Source organism: Lichenostomus cassidix, chromosome 2 (genome assembly GCF_008360975.1).
Source record: "Lichenostomus cassidix isolate B80296 chromosome 2, HeHo_3.0, whole genome shotgun sequence".
NCBI lineage: Eukaryota > Metazoa > Chordata > Aves > Passeriformes > Meliphagidae > Lichenostomus > Lichenostomus cassidix.
In genome coordinates this window covers 102,679,839-102,698,072 of record NC_139482.1, presented here as the reverse complement: position 1 = coordinate 102,698,072, position 18,234 = coordinate 102,679,839, and the positions used below count along the sequence as shown (strand labels likewise).

Here is an 18,234-nt window from a genome sequence, read left to right as displayed (position 1 = left end):
TAAAAAAAATTAATAATTGGATGACCTCTGATGAAATGCTAGCAGGAGGATGTGTAAGGATCTGGGCTATAATAAATGAAAGCAGAAGAGGCTGCTTCACACTGATTATTTTCAAAGTGTGAAATTCATTATGAAAGGAAATAAAATAAGCAGTGGGGAGGTGGAAATATAGAAATAGTTGATAAGATATTTGTTCACTCTGTGAAGGTAGAGTGACTGTATTTGTGTTCTTCATACAAGTCTTGTCTCTTTTAATGGAGAAAGGATGCTCAGCTAAGTACTGAGGTTTATAAGAATATTAAGGAATCACTTATTAAAAAAAAAAGAGAAAAGGGACAACAGAAACAGTCACATAGTGTTGACATTCATTCCAGCCACTGTCAGTCTAACATCTTATTTATGAATAAGACATCATCCACTCCCTCTCAATTCAAACTCGTTAATCACAGGTAAACAACAATTAATTTGTGCTCCAATTCAAATGATATTTTTGTAGGGGGCAGGGAAGAGGTGTGGGGGGAGGAAGTAATAGACAGAGAGTTACCACTCTGCCAGAAATTACATCCTACCCAACAGCAAATAGCTGAACAACTGCAGTGGAACAGCCTGACTCACCAGCATTTCAAACAAGTCTGAGCAACATAGCTCTGCCAAAGCCCTGTTGTCTCACAGCTCTTACAGCCACGTGGCTGACATGAGTCCAACAGATCCTGCACAAGGCTGAAATCTTTGGCTAGAGTTTTAGATTGGACTTCATTGACATGTCAGTGCCAGAGTTTCTGAGATTTCTAATGTTCTTGATTGCAACTTCACAAGGATGGCTTAATGACATGCTGGTTACATCTCTCTAGAATAGGGAAGAAAAGACCTTTTCAAAGTAGAAATTGTCTTTCCTTAAAATTCCATCCTTTATAAATATAAATTATATCCCTTCTACAAATATAACTATTATGTGATGAAGCTACAACTCAATTGATGTCATTGACAGCATTTCACCCAGAGTGTTTCTAAGTTTTCTGCATTATGTATTTGTCCTTATTTTTGAGGTTTATGCAAAGTTCAGAACCAAATTATTTCTTTAAATGCCATGAAAGCAAAGTAGCAGTTTTAAGTTTTGTAGAACAAAGAGAAAAAGTAATAAATGAAATAAGAACCTTATATTATTTGCCATTATAGTACATATTCCAATTTTTGTTATGCAGGCAGTACTAAATACTGGTAATTGTGAGAGAGTTTTAGTAAATGTCTACATCGTAACTATTTTTGTGTGATAAAGTAATAAATAATAACCAGGAACATTTTTAGGACTAACCCAAGGCAGACTACCTCCCAAAAGGGGTTTCTCAAGATTTCCTTTCAAGCACAGAGTTATGAAGGCTTAGCATAGACATACAGTTGCAACATAGCAACATAGCAACATAGAATTTCTGTAGCAATTGTCATTTATAAAACAGGAAAGATTTATATACTAGCCCTGAAATCTCCTGAGATTGCCTTCAGCATGATACATCACTGTCACAGTGCAGAGCTGCACAGACACAGCTCACGCATGTCTGCCAGCCCAACATCACTTGAAGAAAGAGAAGGATTTGGGTGCTGTGGACATGGCTGCTGGCATTTGGGGATGACAAAACCAGTTAGTGCTTTCTGCAGTCACTGGGCTTGCTGGAGGCAAAGCTGCTGGGCAGCTGGGGTGCAGGCTGGCTGGGTAGCACAGCCCTTCTGGAGGGGAGTGGGAAGTTGCTGTGTAGCTAAGCTGCAGATGCAACCACAAGAACTCACAAAATCTCTCACAAGAACTCAGTAGCTGCTGCAAAGGTGCTTTCAACGACTTATTTTCACACCAGCAAATGAAACAGTGATTCTATGATGGTTCTTTCCTTGTGGTATACAATGGGTAAGAAAGCAGGCACAATGTAAAAAAGCTTTTAAGGATTTTCCCTCATTTCTTCACGCCTGGAAAGGTTTATAACTTCATTATGAGGAAGGGAGATTTTAAAAAGTCAAGTCTCTTCAGATGAACATTCATTCACATGTCAGGGAGCAGAGAGGTATTTGATAGTGCACCTACTTCAGGGGCCATACACTTTTATTGCTGCCCCATACTCCCAATATTCACCCTGCACCCAAGCCAGCAGAGAATAACTAAATTAAGCTGAAAGTTGCTCTCTTAGCAGTAATACAATCACAAGGAAATAGAAGAAACAAATGACTGGGTATCAACATGACTTAGTAATAGTAATAGTATCTTTCATTTGTAAGGGCAGAACAAGTCTTCATTTTAATCTCTCTTTCTCTCACCCTGATATGATGCAAATTAATTGAAGATCCCCAAAGCATGTCAGCAGAAACACTATCTTGTACTTTCACATTAAGAAGCAATATATACTATTTTAACTTTTTCCATTTCACAGTGGGCTCCACCATTTCACAGTGAAAAAAAGACTGCACTTCTAGCTGACCAGAATAGCAAATGAATATGAATAATAAGCTTAATTATTGTTGCCTGTTTTCTTGTCTTTTTCTGTAGAACATTAAGGACTCCAGACTGAATTTTTGCAAACACACATCTCTTTTTATGCCTGTGAATTTTCTGCATGGCAGATTCAATACATCAGCTGAGCTCCCCTTAGCAAACTAAACCAGATAGTACGAGATCACATACCAAGGGTCAAGCATGGTATGGCTGGCAGCAGTGGGAACATGATTTCAAAACGCTAGCAATGAAATAACATTTAAAGAACATGAAAGAATTGTGCAGCACTGCTGTGAGTGGGATGTCTATATTTACTGTTCAACAGCAGGCCTTCAGGAATAATTTGGTCCTGATGAGACTTTCATTTTTGTATTTAAAAAATAAGTTAAGAAAAGGAAGTAAGAACAGTGATAGTGGGTATATTTAATAGCCTGAGAAAGACAGACAGAGAATCAAAAAAGATAGGTCTGGAGGGGTCTTCAAGAGGTCATTTTGTCCCTCCTTCCACCCTAAAGCAGGATTAGCAATACCTAAATTTGTCCTGACAGACATTTTTTACCCTTTTCTTGAAAATGTCCAGTGAAGTGATTTCTTTTGGCAATTCACTCCCACGCTTAACTATCATTACTGCTAATAAAATTTTCATAATGTGTATCTTGTGTATGCCTATGCAGTCTTAGGCAGTATTTTTTTTCCCTGTCTCCATTGGACATTAATAACTCCCTTTCTGAGGCAGTATTTTAAGTATATGTGCAGAAGTAGGGCTAAAAATAAAGACCAGTTTTGCACGCAAACACCCATGTTGGCTCTGTAAAGACTATACACTGAAAAGAGATGGCTGAAAAACACTCTAGTTCAGTAATTATAATTGTGTTTCTTAACACAAGCCTTAGAAGTGCCAATTTGAAACATACAGGGATAGGCTTTGCTTTTTAAAAGAGACTACAGGGTTGCCTTGCATTCATCAACATCATTGGCTGTAAAATGCATAAAAGTTTCTAGGATTTAATTGAGAGAAGCTAGGAGGTTGGAAGTCCTAACTTTCATGTGTAGCTATGTTCCATATAAAGCTAAACCTTGTGTAAAAGTGAGCCAGGTGACTAGATGCAGGACAAGGATTTTCATTTCTGCAAACAAGACAACCACCTAAATGAGGTTGCTGCTTCTCTTTTGCAGATTACTGACTTCCAAAATTTTTCTATAGTGCAAAAAAATAACATTTTGACTAGAAAAGTTATAGGCTTTTTCTTTTTTTTTTTTTGCCAATGTTTATGCCTGGAGAAGAAAAGGCTCTGGGGTGACGTTATTGCAGCCTTTCAGTACCTAAAGAGGGCCTACAAGAGAGTTGGAGAGGGATTTTTTACTAGAGTATGTAGTCATAGGATAAGGGGGAATGGCTTCAAACTGAAAACCAGCAAGTTTAGATTAGATATTAGGAAGAAATTCTTAACTGTGCCTATGGTGAGACATGGGAAGAAGCTGCCCAGAGAAGCTGTGGATGCCACATTTCTGGAAGTGTTTAAGGCCAGGTGTGACAGAGCTTTGAACAACCTGTCCTAGTGAAAGATGTCCCTGCTCATGGTGGGTGTTGGAGCTGGATGATCTTGAAGTCTTGTCTAACCCAAACCATTCTATAATTCTCTGGATATTCTTATGTAAGTTTATTGTAACAGTATGATTGCCTCAGATTTCAGTCAGTAAAGGTAAAAGTACAAGTGAGACAACAACAAAAGGATATGTCACAGATTGCAACAAAATTTTCACTTATCATAGAGAAACAAGAAATAATATTTATACAAATGTGGTAATACTAATGTAACAGAGCATATGCAGCTAGGTGTGAACTAACAGGAAGTTTTACAATGGGATAAGCAATGACTACTACCAATGAGACTGTAATATCTAGGGAATCTCAATTTTATTGCAAGATAAACTGGTGGGGATCATCACAGAAGTGGAGAGGAGGAGTGTTCATCCTACCCATGTCCTGTGCAGTAAAATGTGGGGATGTCCTGTCTCCACAGATGATTGTGGGTTCATTTCTGTGCTGTAAAGACATCCATATATCTGTGTATGGGGGACACAAAACCCAGAAGGGAAGCTGCCATGGGGCACAAGCTTTCTCTCATGCTTCTAAGTGAGAGACTAAGCCTTAACTGACTGAACGTGGTTTATGAATCCATCACTAGCAACTGTTTATTAAAACCTCCAAGCTCTAAGTTCCTTCAGTAAATCAATATCCTCTCCTCCTTAAATATCATATACAGAAAACAGATGTCAGCTGCCATAAGGAAACCGATGGCTCCAGAAGAATGCCCTCCTACTACCTCAAAATAAAAATATTTTTCATTGTCTTGCCTTTCAAATTTTTTCTGACTTATAAATTATTCACTGAACTTAATCATACCTGACACACATGCGTGAAAAGTGAGAAATATGTCCAACTGCTTCTCCCTAGTTTCAGAGAGAAGAGAGAATGGATTGCAATTTTATGAATAAAAAGTTAAATAATATATAAGTCATCAGTGACTTTGAGCTGAGAAAGTTACTACCTAGGCCAATAATAGCTCCAGAATAATATTCCTTAGGCTGCTTGTCCAAAGCTCATGGAGATGTTTCTGTCTCTTTAATGCAAAATTAAAAATAACTCCCTCTTCAAGAAAACAAACAAAACACACCTCAAGGAAAATGGAAACAATTCCTTTGCTATCTACAGGTTTGATAAGAATGAAAGAGACTGCAACATGAAACAATTACACCAACTGTACTGAAAACATACTGTAAAACACTAGTAAAAGATTAATCAGATTTACTCTTTTTGTACTAATTAACAAAGTCATTGTTCCCTAATTGGAAGTCACTCAGCAAGAAAGAAAATTAACAAGCTTCCCTGCATGTGTCTAAAAATATTAACCATAATGAAAATGTGGTATTGCACCACCTCTCCCTTTCCCCTGTCTGTGATCTAGGTCAGATCATCTTAGCAGAATGAGGACAACACCTCAATTAAAAAAAAAAAAAAAAAAAAAGAAAAGAAAAAAGAAGTGTGCTTTTGTTTATATGACACCTTTTTTTTTTTTTCCCTGGATATTTTGGAGTATATTATAGTAATACAGAACCACCTCAAAGTAAATAGGTGCTCATTTCCAAGGTTGGGATGGTTTTCCTGCCTGAGGATTTATGATGCCCTGTATGGTGAAGTGTAGTGTAAGGACATCAGCAACAGTTTGCTCAAATGACAGAACAGCCCAGGCACTGTTTCAGGCTAAAATTATCCATACAACCCTTATCATGTCCCTCAGCACAGACACTTCCCAAGGATCACTTTTACAAGGACCAGGGGATTTCCTATCTTGAAATAAATATATCTTATACCAAGTAACAATGGAGTGGTTTGATTTTCTTTCCAAGTCATCGTAGCAGAGTTGGAGCTGCAATTCTGTCAAGGTTTTGTTAGTAATATAGGTTGACTCCACCTTGGTGGTTTGTCATCCAGGAACTGACTTGACCAATTCTCAGTGAGGTGATGTAAAAGATTGAGCTCAGGATGTAGAAATCAGATCTACCTCTTTATTCTTGCTTTTGTCACTGCTACTAAGCTTGCTAACAGATTCTACCACTTAATTGAACTGACCATTTATTGTGATTTGGTTTTCAAATTACTTTTATCTCCAGATTCCCATAAGCATAAAGTAGAAAGTACACTATTTATATTAAGTCATAAAAATATAAGAATGTGTGTAAACAAATAACATGCACCTATTTTACTATTTTTGGAATGTCTCTGATAAACTTTTAAGTTAGGAATTGTTTGATTTATTCTAAGTATCACTCATCTGTGTAGTAAATCATAGGAATAGATGCAGTTATAATTGAAGTTTTATAGAAAAATTCTTTACCATGGGATAAAAAGGAGAAAAGTCTAATGCAATATGCTCACATACTGTCTTCATCATCAGTGGTGAAACTTGGTGTGCATTAAAAAGTGGTTTTGGTGTTTATAATTGGTTTCTCCTAATCACAGCTGACTGGAAAAACATCACATGCTAGTAAAATAGCTTGAAAAATAAAGATTTACTAAGATATAACCCCCCCATTTCTGTTCTTCCTTCTATCCTTCTAACATCAATTCTGCAAATGTATATACAAAGTATCAAGATCACTGAAATTTTCAATCCACTACTGATCACAGAGTACAACTTGTCTTAGAAAAAAGTTTATATGATGAAATATGAGTTCAAAATAAAAGTTCTGCAACTGTATATAACCTAAAATCCATGTCCAATAATAAATTACCATTACATTCTGTAATATGTTACCAAACCCCCCTCCAAACAAACAAAGAAACAAACAAAAAACCCAAATAAAGGATTCAGGTGGCTGAAGTCACCACAATAGTAGCAATAATGAGTTAAGAAGCATAATCTGAATCTGTATTTTAAGCAGTGAATGTGCCTGCAGCGGAGAGAAGGAAAGGATGAAAATTAAGTAGAAATACCGGTGACAGGATCCACCTCTGAGACCTCTTGTCCTCAAAAGAGTTTTCTGGTCCCTTCCATATTCCTTATCTTTTTAGGCTGGGAAAATGCTGCCATCATGTCATTCCTTGTGCTGACCCACCAGCTACTTTGCCCATAGCCCTTCAAAAGAACAAAAGGGATGGCTGCAGATCATTATTTGCCCTATCCAGCCACAGACCTTCATAAAGTTTGTTGGAACTTCACATGTTTCAGATTTCAGTCTCTCTAGCAAACTTGGTTATAGCTGGGCAACAGATTTAAAAGTTACTTGGACCTGGAGGTGACAGGTTGGCATGTGGACAGCAATGTAATTGCATGCTTTCTTTCCCAGTGAAAAGCATGCTAAACATAAACAAGGTACATATAGATAGTGAAGGATTATGTCCTGAAGGAATCAAGCTCAGCTGTCAGTTTTCTGTCACCTGCACCTTCTTTAGAAGTTTGCTAACCAGTTCACTTTCAATCTGCTTACAAGTGAAAGATAAATTTTTGCCACTTTTCAGCAATGGGCAAGAAAATACCACTTTTTCTTTTCAAGCGGAATCAGTTTATCTAGACTGTGAAAGCTTAAACACCAAGAGCATACTGCCAGCAAAGACAGAGAAAAAAATCTGCTTACTTCCTGATAGGATAATGAGAATGCAGCAGCGGAGGTGTGTATTTCAAAATCACAGCAAGCTGTGCTTTATCCAGAATGGTACCACAGCATTTGACACATGTGCTGTAACCACATGGAAACCATGGCAATGGAGGAAAATTGTAGGAGGGAGATTGTACGGTATAGCAAGGAAAAAATCCTCGGCAAAACCAGGAAAATAAATTTGTATTATGTAAAGGAGATATGACACAGTTGTGCTGCTCAAAGGTTATTCCTTATATAAAAAGAAACATTGTTAATAATGAAAATCCTTTCCTAGAAGAGTAGGCGCATGAGCAGTGGTAGGTAGGTAGGTGGGAGGAACAGTGTGGGTTGTGAGACCAATATTAGACTTAAAGGAGTCAGAGAGGAAAAGTCCCAAAAGATGAAAAATCCCTTCAAAAACAACAGTGAAAGCAAAAGGGAGCATGTTTTTAAGTTGTTTGCTCTGCCAGAGATGAAAGTGCAGCCAACTAGAGACTGCATACAGCAAACTGAGAAAGGGAGTAGCAGAAAGAAGTACATCAGGAAGATTCCTGACAATTACTGCTGTAGAAACACCACTTTCACAGCATGCTTTGTTCTTCAGGGACAGAAAAAACCCGTAATTAAAGGAGTGAAATACCACTCAGCTTTAGGGTGTTAATAATATCCTGTGAGGTCAACTAGAAGATCCACCAGTGACAGTAAAAGGCTGCCTGCTGCCTAGATCAGCCTTTGGCTCATTTCCACAAAGCTCTTATTCAGGTGCAAATTGAACCCAAGGAAATAACTTGTTATCACACATCACACAATTGCTTGATGACCTATATTCAGTGAGTTAGGGGTCCTAGTTTAGTCTCTGTCCAACACACCTGCAAAACTCTATCACAACTCTCCGAATAATCAGGGTAGCTATGTGATGAAAAAGTAATGTCATGGTGAAGGTCAAGTCACGCTATTAAGAAAGTATGAAGAAGTCTGCAAATAAAGACTTAACAACAGAAGAGTTCAATTCCCAGAGCAAACGCTCAGCTGTTTCTCATAAAACCCCCAGAAATTATCATGTTCAGCAGAAAGGAATGAAAGCACTGCATAATTATGTATTATACAAGCTGTCTCTGAAAGTGAAGGGTTTCCCAGGAAGAGATATTTTGTTAAAATATCAGCACAGATTAACTGAAATAATTCTATTTCATCCCAGTTTATGCTGAAAAGTCATTAAAAGAAAAAGAAAAGTTATTTCATGCTTTCTCCTCTTTTTGTTTTATTACCATTTTCCCTTCCTTCTTCTACCCTGTGATTTACATCCTACTTCTGTGCAGCTCCTAAACTTATGTGAATTTTACAGAGTGCAACTTAAAATTAGGCACATTCCTAAAAGCCTTCCCAAAAAGGAAGGGATTAAAAAACATGTGAAATTAAGTATCTGTACAAGCACTTTGCTGCATTACAGTGGCTTGGAAGCTAAAAGCTTCTGCTTCCTGGAGCCTCTGATCTCTAACATCCTCTGCATGTGAACAGTAACATGCACGACTTTTGATTTTTAATAAACCTATATCCTTTTGCAAATCTTGTATCTACAGAGAACAGAAATGACCAAGAGCAAATACACTCATTGTGATGCATTGTACTTCACAAATGCTATGAAACTCTGGAAAACATGTTTCTAAAATCTCAAAAAGAATAAGCCCCATGCCTGACAGTGTGTCCATGCATAAAGCAAGGCTGTATGGAGTTTGTGGTGGTAAACAACATTCGTGTTCACCTTGCAGAGGTTGCAGTAACTGATCTCAGAGGAGGAGTTTAGGCTCAGGAAAGGATGTGGTAAAGTCTTCTGGATGATGAAAGGAATCACTGGATCCCTTGAGCAAAGGCCAGCTAGATTATGAAAATCCCTGCAGAAAATGAGATTGCTTTCTCCTTTGGACACTAATGGAAAGACAGAGAAGAAGTAATCCCTGGCTTCCCTTGAGACAAAGTCAGGCATGCTGCTATGGGGAGCTGCAGTAATCTTGGTTTTTTCTGCTGGTCTATTCATCACTGATGTCAAGAGCATGACATTCTTAACAAGGATCAAACGCTTTTCTCTAAAATCTGTTTCTCAGATAAGGTCTCTGGGAAAAAATAGGGTAGAGTAGGACAAGGAAGAAGAAATTAATGAGGGAAATGCAGAAGGAGTCTTTTGTCATTGATCATGGATACTTAGAAAAGATAGAGGTCTTTATAATTTTTTTTTCTCCTCATTTTAAAACAACAGTTTTAGGCAAGTTATACTAAAATTGGTTTAATTTTGGTCCAGTGGACTATAGTAATTCACTATTATAGCTAAGAATTTTGCAAAAGACAGACAGAAACAACTCTTGATTTAAAATTCACACTATTTTTCTTTATGGATATAATTTATTTACTTGCTTTAAGGGACCTCTCCCTTTTTGAATAAATTAAAATGAAACACTAATACAAAATTTGTGTAATTTGTGTAATTTGCCTGAGAATTTGGGTAGCTTTTCTAAAAAGCCCAAATAAAGGAAAAATAGAGAGTGACATTTAAAAAATGACAAACTCATGATTCTTTTTGACTAAAGCTTTCATAAACAATTAAAAAAAAATCAATTTCTGGTTCTCTGCAAAATACAGTGCAATTCTGAGAGGAAACCATGGTTTTGTCTACTTTCAGACAGTCTTTGTTCTTTTTAATTAAATGTCAGATGCTCTCTGGAGTTGTAAAGATGAGCTTATGGCTAATTTCCCATGTTAAATATATATAAATGCACAGTTATGCAAAGCTGTTTCAGGCGAAAGCTATAATTTAGCAAAGCATTTAAACAGCAGACCTACTGTACATACCTGGATGCTCACTTAACACTAACAGGTTAAAATACTTTGCAAATTCAAAGTGCAGGTGCCTTTTCAGAACAACATTGAAACACATTCCCATATTTAGTCTTGTTCAGAAAAAGACCCATGCAAAAATAAGCATGCCTGAACACTCTTGTCCAAATGCCTTCCTTAATTGGTAGCTAGAAGTAAAGAGGAGAAACAAATAGGAGTAGCAAATGTATGTCTTAATGGAGAGCTCTGTGGGATGTATTAGACCATGGACTCACTTGAGGGTGGTGAGCTCTGTGAGGGATGGCTGGGTGGCCTTGAGATAACTCTCTCTCCGTGCAGCAATCTTTGGAGATGGCTTCGGACTGGTGTCTGAGTCTCCACTGTCATCATCCCCCATGGCTTTGATGTAACTGCCGCTGCGCATCCGCCGGCAGGGGATCTCGTCATCTTTTCCCCGTGGAGTGTAGCCAGTCCATTCATCTTGAGGGACCTGAAGTGATAAACACAATTCTCTTATTAGTGCACTGTTCCCTGATGTTACTGGCAAGCCACAGCAGAGCTATAACAAAGATTCTGATGCCCAATGGCTCATTCCCTATCCCAATTTATATGGGTTGCTGTTGCATGGAGGCAACTTCTCACCCTGCATAGTCACAAGCAACTCTGGAGTTCTTTGGTGCTCTCCATTACTTATCTGGGAAGTTTCTAGCAAACATGCTGACATAGAAGCCTTGGTTAGGTTTAATACTGGGCTGGATATATTGGGCTTTTTTACAGCTATTTTCATTCAGAGCATTTATAAACCAGATCAGGGTATTTTTATGTCATCTCAACATATTGAACATCTTTGGGGAGGCACAAAAGCTGAAATATGAATCCCTATATGACAACCTTTACTGATATAGAGTACATAGGAACACTTACTAGGAGGATTTTGGCCCAAGATACATTTCAAACTAGTGGAGCTATGTACTAATCATCACAAAAGTAGGTTTGCAAGTGTGAATTTTTACTACTATTGCTTCTACAGCTCAATTGGTGCAACTGCACACTCACAGCCTGCAGTGATCCTCCTTTTGAATTCTGTTAGTCTGAGTGTCTGAATCATACAACCCTTATTCCCTTCCTCTTTTTCTTCTTAATAATATGCATTATTTCACTTGATCTGAAGTTGGTGCTGTCCCTTTTTTGTACTGGAAATCTGGAATGCTGGGAAAGTGCATTCATGAGATTTTGAGACATAGCAAAGGATAGTCCAAGAGCAGAGGGCTCTTGCCCACCCATCATCTCCCTTCCTCTGCTCCTGGGGCTTCTGACCATGTAAACCAACATCCTTCTCCTTTCTGTAACTGGAGAGACAACATGCAGGGTCTTTGAAGCTATTTCGCAGAAACACCATTTTTATCTAAAGGTGAAGCTGCAAAAGGGGTTTTTATTTAAACACATTTTGTCTTTGACTTAAATACAAGTAGTTGTACATTTTTAGTTTGCTGCTTCTCTGATTCAGTTCTGAGTGAATCAACTCTATAAACCAGCCATAGCTATAACGATCAGAAAACCTTACAAACCACATTAAATAAGGAGGCATGAATGTGTTACTAAGTCTGTCTTGCAACTTACAAATACTCTCACCTACCAGAATAATATTTTCTATGGGAAGTTTGTTCTTCATCAACATTTACCTTCTCCTGAGGATCTTGTGAATCTGTTGCTTCCCAGATTTTAGCCAGAGCATATACATGCCAGTTTGTTTAGACAACAAAAACCGAAACACTGGAATGTTTGCTAACAGCTTAGCTGTTGATTCCCGCTACAAACATAAATCTAAGAGGCTGTAAGGCCTTTCAGATGTTACTGTTAATATAAACAATTTTTATGGCCTTTTTATGGACTTTAATCAATCTATACTGCTATAAACTGCAACCCAAAACCCACTGCGCTATACAAAGGAACAAAGATGTAATGGTCCTAAGTCCTTATAATCTTATTTCTAATTATAATTAATAATTATATTAATTTTATTAAACTATTCACAATCTGTGTCTGCTTTTTTTCCTGATGATTTCAAAACCCGAGACCCTGCCACCCTTCATTCATTGACTTTTCTTTTCCTGCTTCTGACATAATGATTTAGGGCCTTCATTAAACTGCCAGGCTCAAACAGTCCTTTTTCTTGTGTTCTGTTCTCCCCATTATCTCTTGGTCAAATCCAGCCTTGAAACTCACTTGGAACTTCAGTATTTTCCTCAAAGGACTGAAGATTTAATCCTGAAAATCTACTCTAGTTTTCACCTTTATCAATATTTCCTCTCAGTCTTTCTTGTCAGGCCTTGGTAATTCTCAATTGCTCCATGTTTTATTTAACTGATTCATTCGTTGTGCCTTTTTAAAGTAAATTTCCATGTTGTCTTTAAATATGCTTTAGTTAATGGCTCAACAATTCTTATCTTCCAGCAGCATGCCAAGTTTTTTGTTGTGTTTTTTTTTGAGGTTTGTTGTTGTTTTTGTTTGTTTGTTTGCTTTTAAATATAAGAATCAAAGTTCCTTAAGGCAGGAGTATAGTTCTATGTCCAGTTTTCTTATTGAATGAGGACATGAAGAATTATGCATCTATAGGATGTTACTGAATAAATACTCCTAAAAATGCTTGAAATATTTTTCTAGGAAAGGGTAAAGCTTTAATTAAGACTAAGAGTATTAAGACCTAACAGAACCTACTGGAGGAACAAGATTGAATGAACAGCTCTAATATTTTTCCACATTAAAAAAAAAAAAAAGTAATGTTTCCATCCTGTCACATCTAAGTTTATGCCTAGACACCAGATCTGGAAAGCTGATGCTTTCAAATGAAGGTAACACTTGGTAGCAGTTTTGAATTTTGATATAGAAGAGTACAGAGCATTTTACATTCCTCCCTTAGCCACTTATGACAGACAGGATAACATTTTTTTCAGATCTTATTCTGGCTTTAGTTCTAGGCCTAGAACATCATCAAACAGTGACTATACAATCTATATTCATACCCCCACTCACATATATTTTGGAACCTCTAGCTTCTGCTTGTCACTGTAAACCCTTGACTTTCCAAATCACTCATACAAAAAAGAATTTAAGACACGTTTAGTCAAATCAAGCTCTACAGACACTTTGATGACATGCTCAGACTTCAGTCAGAAGTTTAAAACCTGTAATGGTGTATTTCCAATCAGTTTTTAGGCAGCTATTAGATATCGAACTCAGAGTATGTAGGGAATCTATGAATTCTCACAGGACATGAACTTTGATCTGTTTAATATTTTATTCATTATGCTTTAATTTAAGATCTTTGTTTTTTATCATTAAGATAAATTAGTGAATTAATCTTTAATGCACTAAAAAAGTGTTTTAGTATATTGCTAAGGTTGGTGTCTCTAACAGAGAAAAAGTCAGGGGAGATAAAGTTACAGTGTTCATACAGCACCCATAATTCAGGGAAGCTGAACACTTGTAGTTTTATCAAATATTAGATATACTTTTAAATTTAATGCTGTAGTTTATAGGTGCAATACAAGTTAGGAGATATAGTTACTGTGGAAACCCTCACTTTGGAATGATTAAGTTCTGTTATCAATAACCCCACATATAAATACAGGACCATTTACACCAAAGCTTCTCAAAATTATTTAGATATGATAGGCCAGGGTTTGAATGCTGGTTGCGATGGATTTACCACAAAACTTTCTATTTACACACCATGATGATGTTTGAATGCATTGCTCTAGTCCCTCGATTTGTATGATGTGATTGGAAGTTTCCAGTTTGAGCTTTGCTCATATCAGTGAAGTGAGTAATCGCTGAAAAACAACTGCTACCTTTTTAGTAGCTTTTGCACTTTAAAAAAAACCAAACCACTAGTTGCAGAGAAAGAAAACTGAGTTGTTCACATAGAGACCAGGGCAAAGCAGTCTCTGTGAGTGCCACAAACCCACTGGCTGGTTTGGGTAGTGGAAATCACTTGCATGTGCAAAACCAAAGGAAATAATACAAAAGTGACCCAACTTCCAGTTCCATATTATGGGTTAACCCTGTGTGCACCAAAGAGAAAAAGGATGGTTGTGGTTAAAAAGTCATCTAGATTTAGAGAATAGCCTAAAATACTAACCCAGATATGCTTCTAATTTCACTGAACACATTGAGGAAGTCAGAGTGTTTGTACAAACTATCTTACCTGCCTAGACAAAGTTTCAATACAGAACATAATGGATATTTGATTAAAAAGCTATTTTAGTTAAACAGTTTGACCATGGGGCTTTTTGCAGGTATTTAAGTCTGCCTTGCTTTTTTTTAAAATTTTGTTTTTACTCTTTTTTTTGTTTATTTTTTTACAGTAACATTTCAGTATATAAGTGGTTTTGTAGACAAAAATTTGGGTCCAGCTCTCCTTTATCTTATTCCTCTTTATATCATAGTCACAAGAGAAAGAAACCCTGACTTCAGAATTTGGTGTAGGAGAAAAGTGTAAGACATCATGTAATGATAAAGAACATTTGCAGGGTAAAGGAACACTTTAGAAGTTTTGAGTTGGCTATGAACAATTGTAATACTTTCCATGGAAAGATCTCTCTCTGTGTATTACTCGAGTAGGACAAAAGAAACCCTTAAAGTTCAGCATTTTCTTTCATTTCAGGCAGATAAAATAATGTCAACATTTTAATACTGCTATGCCTATAGCCAAATACCTCAAGCAATACCTACTAAAAGAAGTGGCCTGATTTTCAGAGTGCTTTTTTGGTGCCCAAAAGTATTGGCTGTAACAGACATGGCTGTAACATCTCATGCAGACAGTGTAGTTTACTGCTGCAATAAAGTGTTTTGTATAATAAGAAAAAAGTAAAACATAAAGCCCTCTCCAAAACACAAACTGCAAAAATAAAACCTACCAAATTATTCCATACATTCTGTTTCTACACATATGGTACTACACATCCTGTAGTGTGATTTCTTCTGTTGATCTGGAAAAATTGCTGGGAGAAGTATCTGTGTGAGCCTCCACGTCTCTTTTTTTTTTCAGTCAGGAGGTCTGCACAAATTTTCTCACAGGCTCTTACTTTGTTTGAATGGCCAATATTATGCCTTGCAAGGTCACAGACTACACTGCACACAACAGCAAATGCATGGTATCTGCTGCCTGAGAGGATTAATGGGATTAAGATTGACATACTTGAGATAAACTGTTTCATGCTTTTAAGAAAATCATATTATCCAATTACCTTGGAAATACCATTTTTCCAGTATCAGAATATCAAGAAGGAACATCACTTGCATGATTGTTTTCGCTCTTATGAAAAAAGGGGAAGAGCTAAACTCAGATCTAACATCATTGTTTTTATTAAAATAGAACTATTATTATTCACACTATTGAAGTAATAATGATCCTGGAAACATTTCATTCTCTAAATGATCTTTCAGCTCATGCACAAATCTTTACAAGCCTAAAAATCAAGAGTGTACTTCACTCATACAAAAAGCATGGTGATACAGAACACTATTATTACTCGAATAGACAGAAAATATTCAGCAAAGGCCTCTGAGACATGCAGCTTACTGGAACTTAAAACTTCAGCAAGTCCCTGGAAATAAATTGGTACATGCATGAACACTAAGTTTGACAACAGTTTCTTTCTCTTGATTAAATGGCTGATATAACATTCTTTTGTAAACAGAGCAGCCTATAAAAATGAAGAACTGCTACTAGCCAACATCTTACCTGGATTCAGCATCATTTAGTGTATAGATTACCTGTCTCAATCTTTAACTAAATTTATGTTGCTCTGCAAGTGTTCACACTTTGTCATTAGCCAAGTTGTATTGACTTGTCATTTCCTTTAAGGCATTTTTTGATATAAAGGAACTGGATTTTTTTAATACATAGTCTAGGTCCCCAAATAAAGAAACTAAACAAACAGGTAAACTGGCCCCACAGTTTTCAAACATTCACTTTAAATCTCACATGTATCAGTACGTAAAATAAGCCCAGACTGCAATGACAAAGGTAAAGAAAACATTTTTTGTCAATTTCTCAACAAATTAGAAAATCTACTTTCCTTCTTTTTTTCTCTTTTTTCCCCCCCTCAAATAGTTATTAACTTACCTTGCTGGATGAAATAGCAAACAGACTGTCTCTATAGAAAATTAAGTTCATTGTTGATCTCTAGTTTGCTTTGGTTTATTGCAGCTGAAATCATTAAAGCTTCTCTCTGTGCTTTGCCAAAGCAATGTGGATGACTACAGAAGTAAACAAAAGGACTGGAAGGAGTGGCTAACTATCTCTCACAGCAGTAGACTTGTAACTTTAGCTTTCTATTAGTATGCAAATACTTAATGAAATGGAATCACACAACTGAAAAACAATGCCTAGTGACTGCTCAGTGCAGATTTTTCAAGCCCATGCAATTTGGTCTTAGCCATTGTTATGTCTCTTCTGCATGCTCTAAAGGAAGTTTCAATTGCCATCTTCTACTTACTGAGCCTATTCCCAGCCCTCATGAGTATTGAGTTAATTAGACCAATAAGGATGAGTAGCATTTCTTCCTATCAATGTGTTAAGAATCACTGAAGTATGCAAAAAAAGAGCAAGCCTTAGAAAGCAAAAAGAAAAATACATGTTTAATAAGCCTCAAGTGTTTTCAAAAAGGCAGATAGGAGGGTTGCCTTTATTTAGGACAAGCTTAGTACGCTCAGTATCTGCAGCAATATTTGCTTTAGCTTGTACTGTTTGAGCAATTTTGTTCTATAAATTAATCTAATTTAGCTGACTTATCTCCATACTTTTTTACAAGAGGGGAATCAACACCCAGAACAGAGACCTGTCCAAGATGGAGCATTACTTCCTCTATCCTGTGCCCAGCCCTTGCACCAAACCTGAACACACAGGGTGAAGAACTGCAATCTTTCTTCACAAAACAGTAGTTTGGAAAGTCTTCTAAATCAGTATGAATCTTCACAGAGTCAGCCAACAGACAAAATTCTTCAAGCACCACTTCACTTTACAATGTTCATTCACCAAAAGGTGTCTTGACCACTGGTTTGTCCATCTGATTCACATTCCATTTTATGAAGAAGAATGTGCATCTTCTAAATGAAACTGCCATGTCTTGATTCCAGATAAATTTTCTCCTCCTGCTTTATTTGTAAAAATCCAACCAACCATGAAGAGGGGCATGCTGATACAATGATCCCAGCCACTGCCTTGAAAGTATGCCACCCTTAAACACATTCTGCAGAAAGGAAGCCAAACAGCAACCACCACATCCATTAGCTGAGGTAAACATAACTGAAGGTCATAGAGCAGGGCTCTGGGCCAGGATCTCAGACTAGAACTGCTTCAGTGATACTCATGGATGATATTCTCCAGTGGCAGAGGGCAGACATTCATTCTCATCTTTCACAGTACCCTTGAAGCATTCAATGCCATTGGTTATAATGACATATGGTTTCTTGCCCAAATAAGGATGACAGGATGACTACTAACATGAATACCAATCCTTGAAAGGACACTTTCAATGCCTAGCAATAGAGAAATGCCCTTTCATTTCTTCTTTATATCTTCTTTTGTGGTGAGTCACTTCAACACCTGCATACAGTGACTGGTTGGCATCCAAAGCAATAGTGTTAGATGAGATGCCATTTTACCTTTCTTTCACTACACACAGGCACAAGCCCACTATCAAGCAGACAGCAGGAAACTGGCTAGTGGGTGGAGAACATGAAGCTGAATCTGCATCCTTGGAAGAAAACAGATGTGGTGG

General features: G+C 37.1%; 1 protein-coding gene across 12 annotated transcripts in view; it reads right to left on the bottom strand.

The window, feature by feature from the left end:
* The window catches only part of DLGAP1 (DLG associated protein 1), a 405,566-nt gene that overhangs the window by 112,809 nt on the left and 274,523 nt on the right, over window positions 1-18,234 (bottom strand). For all 12 annotated transcript variants that reach the window (XM_085052618.1, XM_085052611.1, XM_085052617.1 and 9 more), the window contains one exon: window positions 10,723-10,937. In XM_085052618.1, coding sequence (XP_084908744.1) covers window positions 10,723-10,937 — 215 coding nt within the window. The remainder of the gene's footprint in view (window positions 1-10,722; window positions 10,938-18,234) is intronic.